Source organism: Mustela nigripes, chromosome 8 (assembly GCF_022355385.1).
Source record: "Mustela nigripes isolate SB6536 chromosome 8, MUSNIG.SB6536, whole genome shotgun sequence".
In the NCBI taxonomy this organism is placed as follows: Eukaryota; Metazoa; Chordata; class Mammalia; order Carnivora; family Mustelidae; genus Mustela; species Mustela nigripes.
The window spans coordinates 39,786,311-39,803,531 of record NC_081564.1 but is presented as its reverse complement, the minus strand read 5'-3'; the positions used below and the strand labels follow the sequence as shown (position 1 = coordinate 39,803,531).

The following is a 17,221-nucleotide window of genomic DNA, read 5'->3' as shown; positions in this document are numbered from 1 at the left end:
AATACAGTTGTACTGATTTTCGGTCTTCTCAGCAGTGGATAAGGTTTCCCTATATGGAGGCCTATACTTTATATTATCAGGACATAAAATTTTTGCCAGTCTCATGGGAATGATAAGTTATTTTAATTTCTCTAATAACTAGTGAAGATGAGCATCTTTTCATATTTTCTAGTTTTTTCCTTTAAGGCTTGCACTTTTTATATATTTTCAGAGATCCTTCTCTCTACTCAAAATTATTCCCTTATGTTTTCCTCTAAAATTTGGGTTAATATGCAGTGTCTTTAATTTTCTTGGACTTTCTTTTTGTGTATGTTGAGATGGGGATTTTATTTTACCATTTTTATGCAGTTAATTAGTTGTTTTATTATCATTCATTGAAATTATTCTTTTCCCACTAATTTATAATGTCACCCCTTGTCTGCCAAGATCATCTGTGTGTGTGTGTGTGTATACACACACACACACACACACACACACACACACACACCTGTTTCAGGGTCCACTGTTCTCTTCCACTAATTTATTATAGTATATTTTACATTACAAATTTTTTCTTACAGAAATCTTCAGACATCTATAGAGATAATAGTATAATGAGCCCACATTAACTCATCATCCAGATTCAACAGTTACCAAGTATTTACCACACAAGCATCATCTTTGTCTTTTGTAGCATATTCCAGTTCCTGGTTCACTTTGCTCCTATCTCTTTCACATGCATTTCTGTGATCATACCATCAAAATTAACATCTTAAAATATCATCTAATAGTTTAATTCATATTCAGATACCTGTTTGAAAATGTCTTTTTTAATAGTTTATTTAAATCCGATTCCAACTGGGTCCTCAAATGTTGAATCTGTTTTTTTTATGTATCTTAATTCTTTTAAAATTTAGAGCATTTGAGCAAGACCCTCTTTACCCAGTCTCCTTATTTTTCCTGACATTGGCTTGTTGAAGAAATCAAGTAGGTTTTTCTTTAATAGTGCACATTCTGGATTTGTCTCTGCTCCTTTATGGTGTAACTTATTTTATCTCCATATATCCTGTAAACAAGTTATTTTTAAAAGTTTATAAACAAAGTTTAGGTTCAACTTCTTTGAGGTATGAAGGCAAAGAATACTTAGAGGTGGTGCTGGTGCTTTATGTTCTGTTATATTGAGAAGCATGTAATAAATGGATATTTCTCCCCCTTAACAATGCTAAGATAATATTTGTGGGATTCAGATAGTTCAGCTGGATTCCTTCATAATAAAATTTGAGCTGCTGGTTCATCTAGTGATGGTGATATTCTGATTGCCATTCCTCTTATATTTATTAGCTGCAGTTCTCTAAAGAACAGCTTAACCTTACCAAGAACAGCCATTTGGTTACCTGTAACTATAGTTGGTACAAAAAAGCAAGGTAAATGCTTTGTTCTTTCCCTTCAATTAGTTTTTAGAGTTAGGAGTTGGTGCCTTAATTAGTTTCAGTAGGAACCAATAGGGTTTAATATAGCTATTGAAGATTCATGTATTATTAGTCTAGATTTCTTTTAGTTGTCTTTGGTGGTAAGACTGTTCTAAGATTAGTCTATCATTACCTGAAGTAGAAGTTGGTCTTTTCACTTAACTGTACATTGTTGTTTAATTTTAGAAAGAGTGTATATCTTCTAATTTTAAAGATATATAAAATTTTCATGAAAATGTTAACTCATTTTTCTAATTCTCAGTTTTTGATTAGTTGTAAAATTTCAGTTTTGAAATGTTGAAACTTAGATTTTTTTATGTAAACAGTAATTGTTATAAGATTATGATATACTTTCAATATTTTCATCTTATAAACTTGAATGGCATATTTATTTCCTTTGTGTAATAATTGATTTTATCCCTCTTATTTTGGATAGACACTTGGCATTTCACCCGAAGAGAAATTTGTTATTACAACAACAAGTAGGAAAGAAATTACCTGTGATAATTTTGGTAAGCAGTGCTTAATTGATGCCTTTATATTTAATATGTTCTAGTACATCATAGGGCAATAAGTATTTCATTACACAGATAAGTAACTAAAACTATTGATAATTTTGGTTATTTTCTTTGAATGGAGGAGGAAACTGACTATATATGCGCAGTTTATGCAGAGGTCTTTTTTTTTTTCTTCTTTTTTTAAAGATTTATTTATTTATTTTAGAGAGCACATGTGTTTGAGTGGGGGGAGGGGTGGAGGTGGAGAGAGCAGCTTGAGACTTCCCATAGAGCATGGAGCCTGAGGTCTACCTCACCACCCTGAGATCATGATTTGAGCTGAAATCAAGAGTCAGATGCTTAACCGACTCAGCAACCCAGGCGCCCTGAGGTCATATTTTTAAAGAAAGATTATAGAAATATAGTTATCAGTTATGGCTGCAGATGGTGAGATGTTGTGCAATACCTGGCCAAATTTTTTTACATGGGCCCTCAAGAAATTAATTCTCACAAACTTGGATTCTTCCATTGTATTTTTTTTATCTAATTAGTTGTTGGGACCTGCCACGTTTTCACATATGATTCCTTTTAAGTTTAATCCTACTTCTCCATTCATGTTAATGCTTCTCTAATGCAGTTCATCATCTGATTTCCTGTGATAGTTTAACGTATTAAGAATTGAGTGTTTCAGATGAGTGGAAGTATTTGGGCCTATTGTACTGTACTATCCTTAATAAAACAGCTGAATTTATAGATAGATCCATTGTTTGCCTGTACTATCTTTAAAGATATCTTATAGATACCATTTGCATATTCAGAATTACAAATCAGTTGTATTTCTGGTGTTATGTAGCGCTTAAGATATTACTTCTTAATTACAGATGACACTGTTAAAGATGGAGTCACTCTATACCTGCTACAGTCAGTTAATCAGTTACTACTAACAGCTACAAAAGAACGAATTGACTTCCTACCTCACTATGACACACTGGTTAAAAGTGGCATGTATGAATATTATGCAAGTGAAGGACAAAATCCTTTGCGTAAGTATTACATTTATACTAATTTTTGACAAACTGTTACTCTTTTATCCCTTGACCACATGTCACATTCCTTCACTGTTTAAAAAAGTTCTTTCTACTTTAATTAGAAGATTATGACCAGTCATTGTGAACTTCCTTACTTTAGCCTCTTCATCAATCAGTATTTCTTTTCTATCAAAGTCATCTTTAGAGTAAAGATACCTCTCCTTTAAAACTAATCTTCTATAATGATTCATTCCATTTTAACTCAAAGAAATGTACCAACCTATCTTTCCATCTTCTGTGTACTCTTGATTTATTCTTCCTGGCTTCCTGTGGATGTCTCCCAATTGAGAATTTTTTTTTTTTACCTTGCAAATTTGTGTAGTTGAATTACACAAGTAAGTGGCTTGTGTTCTGGTCTCCATTTCTTTATTATTTCTTTACACCTTATTTCTCACAAGTGTTTATCCTCCCTTTGGACAGTTTGCTAGTGATCTTTACAAATCAGTTGCTTTAGAGAGTCTTTTTCTGGACCCTGCCAAAGTGTTTACTACTACTTATGATGTTCATTATAAACTTTCATATTAAAAATATTTTTTCTTGTGTATGTATTATAGTTTGTAGGAAATAGAAGACATAGATGAGCAGAAAGAACATAAAGAACATCTTATCTCTACCATCCAGATAGAGCTACCACTTATACTTTGGTGTTTATCATTTCAGGCCTTTTTCTGTATTTTTTTCTTTTTTAGTGGTTTTATATGGAACATACTCCTTTAACCTACTTTTTTGTTTAAAATATAATGAACATCTTTAATATATATGTCAATGTGTATTTGTTTTTAGTGTTTATGTAGTATTTATATAACAGATTTCTTCCAGAAGTGTTCTTTTAGACATTTAGGTTGTTTTCAGTCTTTTTTTATTGTTACACATGACTGAATATTCTAAGTCCTTGTACACATCCTCACCCTAAGTACTAGTAGTAATTACTGTCTGCTGCTGTGCCAGGCAGCATGCCAAGTTCTTTATGAACATCATCTTATTTAATTTTTAATCCTATATGGTAACTAATGTTACATAATGACCCTACTTCACTGAAGAAACTTGAGGTTAAGAGATTTTAGGTAGCTTAACAAAGGCCGTCCTGATAGTAAGTGTTGGAGCCAGAATTTGGACCCTAGCAGAAGAATTACAGAGCTTGAACTCCTAACCAGGCTACTTATTACCTCTGATATTGTTCCTTATATATAAGGAAGCTCCAATCTTATTTCTCCCATCTTAAAAACATATTCTTTCACCAGCTACTGCCCAGTTTTTGCTCCTGTTTATAGAACTCCTCAAAAGAGTTGACTGTATTTACTATCAGCAGTGGTGTGTCTCTTCCCATTCTTTCTTATTCATTCTCTTATACTCTTTGAGGGTCACCCATGGCTAAATCCAGTGATCAGCTTTCAGTTCCCATTTTACTCAAGGTATTTACAGTTTATCACTTTTCTTCCTTGATAAGATAATCTTCAGTTGGCTTTTGAGAAATCATACTTCTATTTCTGTCTCACTGGCTGCATTCTTTCTTCTCTTCCCATCTTTTTCTTTTTCTTTTTTTAAAGATTTTATTTATTTATTTGACAGACAGAGATCACAAGTAGGCAGAGAGGCAGGCAGAGAGAGAGAGGAAGAAGCAGGCTCCCTGCTAAGCAGAGAGCCTGATGCAGGGCTCGATCCCAGGATCCTGGGATCATGACCTGAGCTGAAGGCAGAGGCTTAACCCACTGAGCCACCCAGGCGCCCTCTTATCTTTTTCTTTTAATTGAGATAAAATTGACCTCTCTTCTCAACCTTTTTTTTTTTTTTAATTTTTTTTTTATTTTTTATAAACATATATTTTTATCCCCAGGGGTACAGGTCTGTGAATCACCAGGTTTACACACTTCACAGCACTCACCAAAGCACATACCCTCCCCAATGTCCATAATCCCACTCTTCTCAACCTTCTTTATATTGAAGTGCCTCACAGCTTAGTCCTTGGTCCCTTTTCTTCTCTTTACTTCCTTTGTGATCTTGTCCAATTACATGGTTCTAAATACCAGTGTTATGGCAGTGACTCCTCAATGGAGGTGGTAGAAATGGTAATTTTTTTTTTTTTTTAAGATTTTATTTATCCATTTAGAGAGAGTGTGTGTGTGAGTGGGATAAGGGGCAGAGGGAAGGGGAGAGAGAGAATCTCAAGCAAGCTCCACGCTGATCGTGGAGCCAGACATGAGGCTTAGCTCATGAGCAATCAGCCAAAGTCAAGAATCAGATACTTAACTGAGTCATCCAGATGCCCCAGAAATGGTAATTTTTAGTCAAATACTGAAAATAATGCCAGACTTACCTCTTGAATTCCAATTCTATCTGTGCAGCTGCCCATGTGATATCTCCACTAGCATATCTTAAGATGGGAACCCTGATCTGTTCACTGAATCCTAACTACACATAATTTTCCCAATGAAATTGTTTATCACTCTGTTTTTTCGTTGCTTAGGCCAAAAATCAATTGATTTTTCTTTGTCTCATTCCTTTCTTCCAGTCTATAAGAAAATTGGATTGCCACTATGGCATTATCTTCAGTATTTATATAGAATTGACCATTTATTACCATTTCTGTTTCTAAAACCTGATCTTGAGGAATTACCACCTAAATGCTGTAGTAAACTCTTAATTCATCTCTCCTTTCATGCCTGTCCACATAAGGTTTGAGAAGTCAGATGTTTACTCTTCTGTTGAAAACACTTCTGCTGAAAACACAAGAGAAAACAGAGGTTTACTCTTCTGCTGAAACTCCTGTTTCACTGAGAATAAAAGCCACAGTCTTTATAATTATCTGTATGACCTTTGTAGCTCTGCTTTGCTATCAGCCTTTGTTTCTGTAACTCTTCCTTTTTGTTTTTTCACTCTAGTACCAGCTGTGTACTCAGCTTAGGGCCCTCTGCCTCTTTGCCCAGATAGCCCCTGCATCATTACTTCACCTCTTTCAAATTTTTATTTACCTATTACCTTCTCAACAAAAATTAACCTTGATCACCCTATTTTTTTTTTTTAAGATTTTATTTATTTATTTGACAGAGAGAGATCACAAGCAGGCAGAGAGGCAGGCAGAGAGAGAGAGAGAGAGGAGGAAGCAGGCTCCCTGCTGAGCAGAGAGCCCGATGCGGGACTCGATCCCAGGACCCTGGGATCATGACCTGAGCCGAAGGCAGCGGCTTAACCCACTGAGCCACCCAGGCGCCCTTGATCACCCTATTTAAGATTACAACTATGTTCCCTCTGTGACTTTACTATTATCTGATCTCTTTTTTTCTGCTTATTCTTTTCTCTATCACATAGACAACTGCATAACGTACTAAGGAATTAATTACTATATTTCATTTTCCATCTTTCTCATCATTTTTCCATCTTTCTAACTAGAATGTTAATTCCAGAAGAATGGGACTCTTGTCTGTTTTATTCTCTTCCTAGATTAATGCCTGAAAATAGTGTTCAAATATTTGCATATTGAGTGAATCTTTAATTGTTTCTCTAGGGATAGATTTCTAAATTTACAATCATGGAGTCAATAGGTACATTCATTTTTAAGACTTTTGATACATATTATCTTTCAGATTAGTTGTACTAGTTTTCATTCCTGCTGTCATTACATGAACAAGCAGAAAATCTCCCTTTTTAAGCTCTTGCTTTGATTGCTGTGATTTTACAGTACATTCCTAGGTCTTTCCCTGCTTTTGTGTCATTTGCCTTTAGTGCTGCTTTTGGTTATTCTTGACCAATGGTGGATATCTCCTCAAGTCATGCTGCTCTTTTTTTTATACTTTATTCCTAATGAGGTGATTTAAGTCTTAATTATTCTATTGGCAAAGCAGAAATCCTTACCTTTGACTGTTTTTATTGTCTAAAACCTGGTATCTATTCTTGCTCCCTATGGAACACCTCTACTCATTGAGCTTTGATAGAGTGGTAGGACATTGCATCTAAAATGGAGAGTTTTCTTTCCTCCTCTCTAAATTTTCCTTTTATGAGAAATATGACTGTTTATCCAGTTTGATCAAAGACTCAAAACCGTCTTTGTTTCTTTTTCCTTTTTTTTGTACTTTCATATGTAAGCAGATATCAAATTCTAATAATTTCTTCCCCCCAAATTTCTCTTACCTCTTTTTTCCTTCCATTTCTACAGTGTTCCTTCTCTATTTTCTAGACTTAATACCATTGGCCAGATCCTTATATCTGATTTGTGGTAACTTCTTTCTAGTTTATAAACATAGCCATCCCATAGGTGTTCAGTGTGTGGAATGCTTGCTGGGGCACTACTTTGTGGATTAATTACAGTGTTAGTTGGATTGCACTTCATTGGTAGTAAGAGACATAAATTTGGTGTGTTCTCCTTTTTAATTAGGGAAGTAAAAGCAGGAAATAGTTTGAGTAATGACCTTGAAGAAAAAAGAATGTTAGTTAATAATACTGAGCCAGTGATAAGTTGAATATCAAGCTGGTTGTGTAGTAGGAAATAATTAGCAGTTCTGTGTCAGTTAGACACAGTCTGCCATTTGATAAGTTGCTGTTAATCATAAGATTTCTATATCTAAATTAGTTCTTAATAGACATTTTTATAATTGCTTTATATTTGTAACCCCTGCCCTGCCTTGTTTCTGAATGTGTTTACTTTTTGACTTGTGCATGATGTATTACATACCATGAACTAGTATTTGATTTTATGGTTATGGTCTTTTGTTTGTCTCCTATGTCTGTATGTCTGTCTTTAGATTATAAACTCCTTGAAGCCAGGAATCATGGCTGGCTGACTCATGCCGTATAGTGCCTTACAAGTACTGGTTGATGACTGCTTTTTAATGCTGGTGGTGATTGATGATGATGCCTTTATTGTGTATTATATCATTAGGATCAGGATAATACTTTAATTCTAGCTCTTTGGAAAATAAAAGTGATGGCTTAAGGTACTTCAGAGTTTCTTCTACTTTGAACTTTTAAATGAAGTAATTGAGAGGAAAAAGTTAAGCAGTAATGTCTTCTCATTCTTTTCCAGCTTTTGCTCTTGCAGAATTAATTGACAATTCATTGTCTGCTACTTCTAGAAACACTGGTATTAGAAGAATACAGATCAAATTGGTAAGAAAATAATACTTTAAAGAAACTTAACTTCCTTTTATAAAAACTTCTACAATGAACTTGTAGTACATTAGAAAATAAACTAAAAGTAGAAATTATCTGATTTCTCTTGTTAAAATTTTTATGTGCCCTTTTTCTATGCATATAGGTATACATGTATATGTGATCACAGTGTACTTTTTTTTGGTGATCTACTTTGACACAGTACATTGTAGACATTTGCCATATCATGAATATTCTGCAGTATAATGTTCCATTACTATGGTTTCATTTATGGGCTATATTATAAATTATGTAGTCTATTATTATTAAAGATTTAGATTTTTTTCTACATTTTTGTTGTTGTAAACAGTGCTGGCATGAAGATCTTTATAGGTCTTTAGACGTTTCTGATTAGTTCCTTAAGCTAAATTCTGAGAAATGGAATTTCTGGATTAAAGGACATGAGGAATTCTAAGACCTTTGATTTATACAGCTGACGTAACTTTTAGTGACTTATAATACATTTACACTTCCACCATCAGTGTATGAATGAGCCCATTTAATTCTTTAATAAATAACTTTTTATATTTTTGACATTGATTTGACTTTTCCTGTCTTTTGAACTTATTTCATAGCTTTTTGATGAAACACAAGGAAAACCTGCCGTTGCAGTGATAGATAATGGAAGAGGAATGACCTCTAAACAGCTTAACAACTGGGCCGTGTATAGGTTATCAAAATTTACAAGGCAAGGTGACTTTGAAAGGTTAGAAAACCTTATTCACGTTTTTGATGGGTATCTGGGAATTTTAATAAGGATAAGAACTCTAATGTTTCTTTAGTTATACATGGTATATAGAGCTTTTGACATTATCAATGTATATGTTATAAGCATATATATTTAGAGTATTTATATAATAAAGTTTTTATTTTTGAGACTTAGAAATAGTCAAAACTACATAATATTGTGCCTTCCACTGAAGAATTCTTTTTGCATTTTCTAATATTTAGGAGTTATGATGATGTTTTAAGTATTTTGGAACTTTCCCATTTCCTTACTAAAGTTTGATGAGAGCTGTGTGGCCTCTAAAGCAGTAGGATGGTTTTATTTACTTATTTTTAAAAGATTTTATTTATTTGAGAGAGAGAGAGAGAGAGAGAGAACGCGCGCGCACGCACGAGTGGGGTGAGGGGCAGAGGGAGAAGCAGGCTTTCTGCCGAGCAGGGAGTTTGACGCAGGGCTCAATCCCAGGACCCTGGGATTGTGACAGAGGCAGATGCTTAACCAACTGAGCCACCCAGGCATCCCAGTAGGATGGTTTTATTTAATTAATTAATTTATTTATTTATTTTTAAAGATTTATTTATTTATTTGACAGATTACAAGTAGGCAGAGAGGCAGGCAGAGAGAGAGAGGAGGAAGCAGGCTCCCTGCTGAGCAGAGAGCCCAATGCGGGACTCGATCCCAGGACCCCGAGATCATGACCTGAGCCGAAGGCAGGGGCTTAACCCACTGAGCCACCCAGGCGCCCAGTAGGATGGTTTTAAACTAAAATTCAGCAATCACCTGATGCCTCTTGCAAAGCACCTAATGAACCACAGGTTTTTTCTCTCTCTCTCTCTTTTTTTTTTTTAAGATTTTCATATATTTATTTGACAGAGAGGCACAGCGGGAGAGAAAACACAAGTAGGGGGAGTGGGAGAGGGAGAAGCAGGCTTTCCGCTGAGCAGGGAGCCCGATGTGGGGCTTGGTCTCAGGACCCTAGAATCATGACCCGAGCCGAAGGCAGACGCTTAATGATTGTTCTCTTGAGCTCATTGTTGCTCTGCTTTTTCTTTTCTTTTCTTTCTTTTGTTCTGTTTTGTTTTTTAAGATTTTATTTATTTGAGGGGTACCTGGGTGGCTCAGTCAGACATCTGCCTTCAGCTCGGGTCATGATCTTGGGGTCCTGGGATCAAGGCTTGTGTTGGGTTTCTTCAGCAGGGAGTCTCCTTCTCCCTCTGCCCCTCTCCTTGCTTGTGCTCTTGCTCTCTCTCTCAAAAAATAAGTAAAAATTTAAAAAAAAATAAAAGATTTTATTCATTTGAGTGAGTGAAGGAGAGGAGCAGAGGGAGAGGGACAAGCTGACTCCATACTGAGTGCAAAGCTTGACACATGGCTGGAGCCCATATCCCTGAGACTATGACCTAAGCTGAAATCAAGAGTCAGGCACTAAACTGACAGAGACGCCCACATGCCCTTCAGGGCTCTGCTTTATAAACTGTTCATCGCTGTTAGAGAATAGAGTCTAGTCAGGAGTTTGTTTGTTTGTTTATTTATTTATTTATTTATTTGACAGAGATCACGAGTAGGCAGAGAGGCAGGCAGAGAGAGGGGAAGGGAAATAGGCTCCCTGCTTAGCAGTGAGCCCAATGTGGGGCTTGATCCTGGGACCCTGGGATCATGACCTGAGCCGAAGGCAGAGGCTTTAACCCATGGAGCCACCCAGGCGCTGCCTAGTCCGGAGTTTTATATCAGAATATGTTCATAGAAAATACCCTGAATGAGAATGCCATATGGGAAACAAAATATACTGGAAGTTGTTCGGGATATAAAGGTTTAGGTCTTTGGGATATTCACTGAATTCTAGTAAGCTATGACCCACAGGGCTTTTGCTATTTTTAGTTATGTATTGTACTTCAGGTACAATACTTGGGAAGTATGTGTTGGTATTCTTATTAAGTAATATTTTTTCATGTCCTGTTTTGCTGTTTGTTATGTCAAGGAGAATTACCGAAATTTAAGTATTAACTTAATGTTAAAAACTAATATAATTAGCACATTTCTCTTCTTCCTGAAATTGTAGCACCACAGAATTTTTATCAAATTTGTAAAGACTTATAGTGTCATGGTGACAGGCATGAAGAAGGGCTCTGAAATCATTTGGCCTGGTTTGAATCTAACCTTAATAGTTGTAGGGCATTCGTCGAGGTATTTTAGTTCTTTAAGTTTCAGTTTAATTATCCGTAAAATGTGGAAAATAACCTCACAAGGTTTTGTGAGAACCAAATGAGTTAGTGCGTTGTGTAAAATCTTTAGGATAGAGCTTGTCCTATAGTAAACAATCAGTAAATATAAATTATATAAGTAAACAATCAGTAAATATAAATTATATAAGCTATCATTTTAGTTTCTACTTTCTTACTTTCAGCCTCAGACTTTCTACAACCATTCTTTTTCATTATATTCACAAGTACATGCCACTTCAAGGATTTGTAAAATATTCACAGAGATGGCGAAGACCACTGTCTTTTAAAGCACAAGGATAGTATTTAGCATGCAATAGAAATATCAGGTGGTAGATTTGGCAAAAAGATTAGGAAAATGTTATTTAAATCAAGTGGAAGAGAAGGAAGTAGAATCTATACCTTTAGAGTAAATCTTAACTGAATTCAAGGAACATGGACTCTGGTTTTTCTCTAGGTCTTAGAACAACATAAACTTCTAAATTTAAATGCTAGGGAGTTTTTGTTTAATTTTTGATAAAAAGGTTGCTGTTGCTGGCTCTTGTCCTAGGTTTTTAGGTATTGTATTAGTAAAACCATCAACTGTTGTAGCTATTATATACTCATACCATCTTTGAGTTTAGTATCAGTCCCTTGACCCACTCACTCTGATTTCTGTTAACTTCAGATTACTCACTCCCCTAGCTTCTACTTCTGTAGAAAAAATTATCAGTTGCTTTACTATTTCCAGTTAACTTTTTACTGGATACAAGGGTGGGTGTCATAGGATGCAGGCTATGGAAGAAAAGTAGGACAGCCTAAAAGCATAAAACAGCTGACTCTCTTGGCCTGTCATTTATGTTGTAGAGAGAAAAACAAGTAAATACAAAAAATTTATAAGAATTCCAGTTATAGATTATTGTTGTTAAGAAAATATCAGGTACTATGTTAGAGCCTGATGGGCGGGCATCTCTTAAGGTGGTAGATGAGGGCCTCTTTGAGATTGCATTTAAGTTGAAGCTTGAATGATTAAAGAAAAGCGGCCAAATGAAGATCTGGGGGAAGAGTACTCCCAGTAGAAAGCACACCAGCAAAGACAGCCAGTGAAATTATGATCAGCTTGTTTTATTTGGGACAGTGGAAGGACACAAGGGTGGTATATGAGGGGGAGAATAGAGGGAGATGAGGTGAGAGTTCTAATTTGCCAATATTCTTTATAACTCTCACCTTGGTACTACTTATCTCCTACCCTTTATATTTTGAAAAAGTTAAAGCAAATAAGTTGAAAGCAATATTAGCAAGCATATATCCTTCACCTAGATGTATTAGTTGTTAATGTTTTGTCACATTTGTTGTCTTCTATCTATACGTATGTATACATTCTCTTCCTAAATCATTTGAAAGTAAATTACATTCTTTATGACATTTTACTACTAAATCTGTAGCATGTATCTCCTTCACATGAGGACGTTCTCATAACCAGAATACTACTGTCAAACCAAGAAATTTATCATTGATTCAAAATATATAATGTCCACATTCAGGTTTTTACCCCCTTTGTCATGTTCTCTGGATTCTTTTATTCTACAATAATTTGACATTTGTGTCTTTAATGATACTGTTTTTTTGTGGAGTTCAGGCTATTTGCAGAAAGGTCCACAACCTGGATCTGAGTGTTTCTTCAGCACTATTCTTTCCCTCAGCATTTTATGAACATTTTTGAACTTATAGAACAGTTGAAATTCTATGGTGAAAACCCAGATACTCAGGCCTACTTTCTACCACTGACCATTGCTTTCCCACATATCTGTCTATCCTACTAATCTTCAGTTCAGGTATTTTATTTTATTTTTTTAATTCAAAATAAAGTATAGATACCTATAAATTTTCTCCCAGTGCTTTTTTTTTTTTTTTTAAAGATTTTATTTACTTGACAGAGACAATGAGAGAGGGAACACAAATGGGGGAGAAGGAAAAGCAGACTCCCTGCTGAGCAGGGAGCCCGATGTGGGGTTCAGTTCTAGGATCCTGGGATTATGACCTGGGCTGAAGGCAGATGCTTAATGACTGAGACACCCTAATGCTTCTCCTAATGCTTAGCACTAAAGCACTCTCCTAATGCTTAAAGCATCGATACCATTATCTTTCTCTTTTGTTATTGTTGTTGTTTTTGAGGTAAAATTTACCTACAGTGAAATGCTCACATGTCATAAGCTTACCTTCTTTGAAAATATTTTTTATGGACATATAATTCATATACCATAAAATTCACCATATTAAAATGTATAGTTCGGTAGCTTCGAATATAGTCACAAAGTGGTGCAAGCATCACAACTGATTCCAGAACATTTTCATCACTCCAATAGAAACCTTTACCCATTGTAGTCACTTCCTCATCCTCTTCTTCACTCACTAATCATTAATATATTTTAAACAGTTGTTAGTCTAATTTTTAGTGGTTTTTCTAGGGATTACAGTTACCCTCTTACAATCCAGTTTGGATTAATACCAATTTAGTGTGAGTAACATAAAAAAAAAAAACAAAAACTTTTGCTCCTGTGTGGTTTCATCTCCTCCCACTGCTTCATTTTATTATTTTTATATAAATGACATCTTTATACATTATAACTATATCAACAGTTTTCTAGTTACTGCTTTATGCATTTTTAAATCAAAAGAATTGTAAAAAGGACAGTCTTTAGTAACTATTTTGGGCAGATCTACTAGCAACAGATTTCTTTAGTTTTTGTTTATCTGGGAATGTCTTAACCTTATCTCCTTCATTTTTGAAGGTTGGTAGTTTTTTTTCCCCCTTTTTAACACTTTGAATAGGTTAACCTACAAAGGTTCCATGGTTTCTGAAGAATCAGCTGTTAATCTAACCTAGTATCCCTGTGTGTGTGACTAATCTCTTCTGTCTGCTTTCAAGATTCTTGTTTTCTGGCTTTTAATAGTTTGATATTGATGTGTCTAGGTTTGGGTCTTTTTAGTTCATTCTATTTGGTGGTGGATGAGGTTTTTCGATTTGTAGATTAATGGTTTTCATCACATTTGGGGAAGTTTTTGGCTATTATTTCTTCAAACAATCTTTGTCTTTTCTTCTTCTCTGGCTCCTATTATCCATGTATTGATATGGTTGATGGTGTCCTATAGGTCTCTGGGGTTCTATTCATTTTTCTTCATTTTTTTTTTTTTTTTTTTTTTTTGTTCCTCAGACTGAGTAATTTGACCTGCTTTTTAAGTTCATTGATTCTTCTGCCAAATCAGATGTACTCATGAGCCACTTAATTTTTCCTTTCAGTTTTTGTTTCTTTAAATTGCAGAACTTTCATTTGGTTCTTTTTTAAAAATTCTATCTCTTGTGCTCTGTTTGGTGAAACTCTGTTCTCATCCTTCATTATTTACTTTATGATTTCTGTTACTTGAATGCCTTATGAAATACCTGATTTAAATTTTTGCCTAGTAAGTTCAGTATCTAGGCTTTCTCTGAGACAATTTATATTTACTGCTTTTTTCCCCTGTGTATGGGCTGTACTTTAATATTTTTGTCATGGTTCAGTTTTTTTTTGTTGAGAATAAGACAGTTTAAATAATATAGTGTGGCAGTTCTGGCAGTCAGATTCATCCCTCTCCCCAGGGCTTGTTGTTTGTTTCTTCTGTTTGTTGTTGTGTACTTAACCCTCTAAACTAATTCTGTAACATCACTACTTTTTAAAAAATTTTTTTATTTATTAGAGAGAAACCACACATGAGGGAGGAGGGGCAGAATAAGAGAGAGAAGCAGCCTCCCTGTTGAGCAGGGAGCTTGATGTGGGGCTCTGTCTCAGGACTCTGGGATCATGACGTGAGCTGAAGGCAGACGCTTAACCAACTGAGGTATCCAGGCGCTCCTGTAGCATCTGTATTCTTTATCTTGTGTTGCCACTGAAATCTCTGTGTAGCTTTAGTGGTCAGGTAATGATTGCACATTTTCCCTAAATGTCTGGAACCATTACGTCTTCCAAGCTTTTGTAAAGGGATGCATATCTGTTTGCATAGTGGAGTATGTTTTCAATGTTCTGGCAGGAGGTTTACAACTCTGCCTTAGTCTTCATTTCTTGCTTGCACAGAACCTCAGTGTCAGCCAGAAATGAGAGATTAGCACCTTCTGTATGCTTTCTTGAGCATGTATATTGTCCTGCATGAGTGTAATGTTTTCTAGTCTTATGAATATCCTGGAGCTTTTATTTGTATTATTTTAAAAAATTCAATTAGCCAATGTATAATGTATCATTAATTTCAGATATAGTTAATTCATCAGTTGTGTATAATACCCAGTACTCATTGCATCACGTGCCTTCTTTAATGCCCATCATGCAATTACCTCATCCCCTCACCACCTCCCCTCCAGCAACCCTCAGTTAGTTACCTACTGTTAAGAGTCTCTCATGGTTTTTCTCCCTCCCTGATGACTTCTCTTTAAGTTTTCCCTCCCTTCCCCTATAATCCTCTGTACTGTTCTTACATTCCACATATGAATGAAACTATATGAGAGTTGTCTTTCTATGATTGACTTATTTTGCTCAGTGTAATACCCTCCGCATTGATGTAAATGGTAAGTAATCATCCTTTCTAATTGCTGAGTAATAGTCCATCGTATATATATACCATGTCTTCCTTTTTTTTTTTTTTTTTGTAAAGATTTTATTTATTTATTTGACAGAGCACAAGTAGGCAGAGAGGCAGGCAGAGAGAGAGGGAAGCAGGCTCCCTACTGAGCAGAGAGCCCGATGTGGGGCTCAATCCCAGGATCCTGAGACCATGACCTGGGCTGAAGGCAGCGGCTTAATCCACTGAGCCACCCAGGTGCCCCTATACCATGTCGTCTTTATTCATTTATCTGTCGATGGACATCTTGGCTCTTTCCACATTTTGGCTATTGTGGACATTGCTGCTATAAACATTGGGGTATAGGTGCCCCTTCAGATCACTACATTTGTATCTTTGGGGTAAATACCTAGTAGTGCATTTGCTGGGTCATAGAGTAGCTCTATTTTTAACTTTTTGAGGAATCTTCATACTGTTTTCCAGAGTGGCTGCATCAGTTTGCATTCCTACCAATAATGTAAGAGGGTTCCCCTTTCTCCACATCCTTGCCAACATGTGTTATTTCCTGAGTTGTTAATTTTAGCCGTTCTGACTGGTGTGCGGTGGTATCTCATTGTGGGTTTTCTTCTTCTTCTTCTTTCTTTTTTTTTTAAGATATTATTTGTCAGAGAAAAAGCAAGAGAAAGTGAGCAAGCTCAAGCAGGGAGAGTGGCAGGCAGAGGGAGAAGCAGTCTCCCTGCTGAGCAAGGAGCCTGATGCAGGAAGCTGAACCCAGGAGCCTGGGATCATGACCTGAGCTGAAGGCAGATGCCTCATTAACTGATCCACCAGGGGTTCCCTCTTATTGTTGTTTTGATTTGTATTTCCTTGATGCCAAGTGATGTGGAACGTTTTTTCATGTGTCTGTTGGCCATTTCTATGTCTTCATTGGACAAATGTCTGTTCATGTTTTCTGCCCATTTCTGACTGGATTGTTTTTTGGGTGCTGAGTTTAATAGGTTGTTTATAGATTTGGATACTAGCCCTTTATCTGATATGTCATTTGCAAATATCTTTTCCCATTCCATAAGTTGCATTTTAGTTTTATTGACTGTTTCCTTAACTGTGCAGAAGCTTTTTATCTTGATGAAGTTCCAAAAGGTGATTTTTGCTTTTGTTTCCCTTGCCTTTGGAGACATGTCTAGCAAGAAGTTGCTGTGGTTGAGATGAAAGAGATTGCTGCCTGTGTTCTTCCCTAGGATTTTGATTAATTCCTATCTCACATTTGGGTCTTTTCATCCATTTTGGGTTTATCTTTGTGTATGGAATATATAAGAAAATATAAGAAAGTGGTCCAGTTTTTTTTTTCTGCATGTTGCTGTCCAATTTTCCCAGCACCATTTATTGAAGAGAGACTGTCCATTGGATATTCTTTCCTGCTTTGTCAAAGATAAGTTCACCATAGAGTTGTGGGTCCATTTTTGGATTCTCTGTTATGTTCCATTGATCTGTGTGTCTGTTTCTGCTAGTACCAGACTGTCTTGATTATTACAGC

At 35.7% G+C, this 17,221-nt stretch overlaps 1 protein-coding gene across 2 annotated transcripts in view; it reads left to right on the top strand.

Annotated features, from left to right (window-relative positions):
• SMCHD1 (structural maintenance of chromosomes flexible hinge domain containing 1) overlaps positions 1-17,221 on the top strand; it is a 147,081-nt gene that overhangs the window by 5,890 nt on the left and 123,970 nt on the right. For both annotated transcript variants that reach the window (XM_059409297.1, XM_059409296.1), the window contains exons 2-5: positions 1,885-1,960; positions 2,827-2,988; positions 8,051-8,133; positions 8,751-8,881. In XM_059409297.1, coding sequence (XP_059265280.1) covers positions 1,885-1,960; positions 2,827-2,988; positions 8,051-8,133; positions 8,751-8,881 — 452 coding nt within the window. The remainder of the gene's footprint in view (positions 1-1,884; positions 1,961-2,826; positions 2,989-8,050; positions 8,134-8,750; positions 8,882-17,221) is intronic.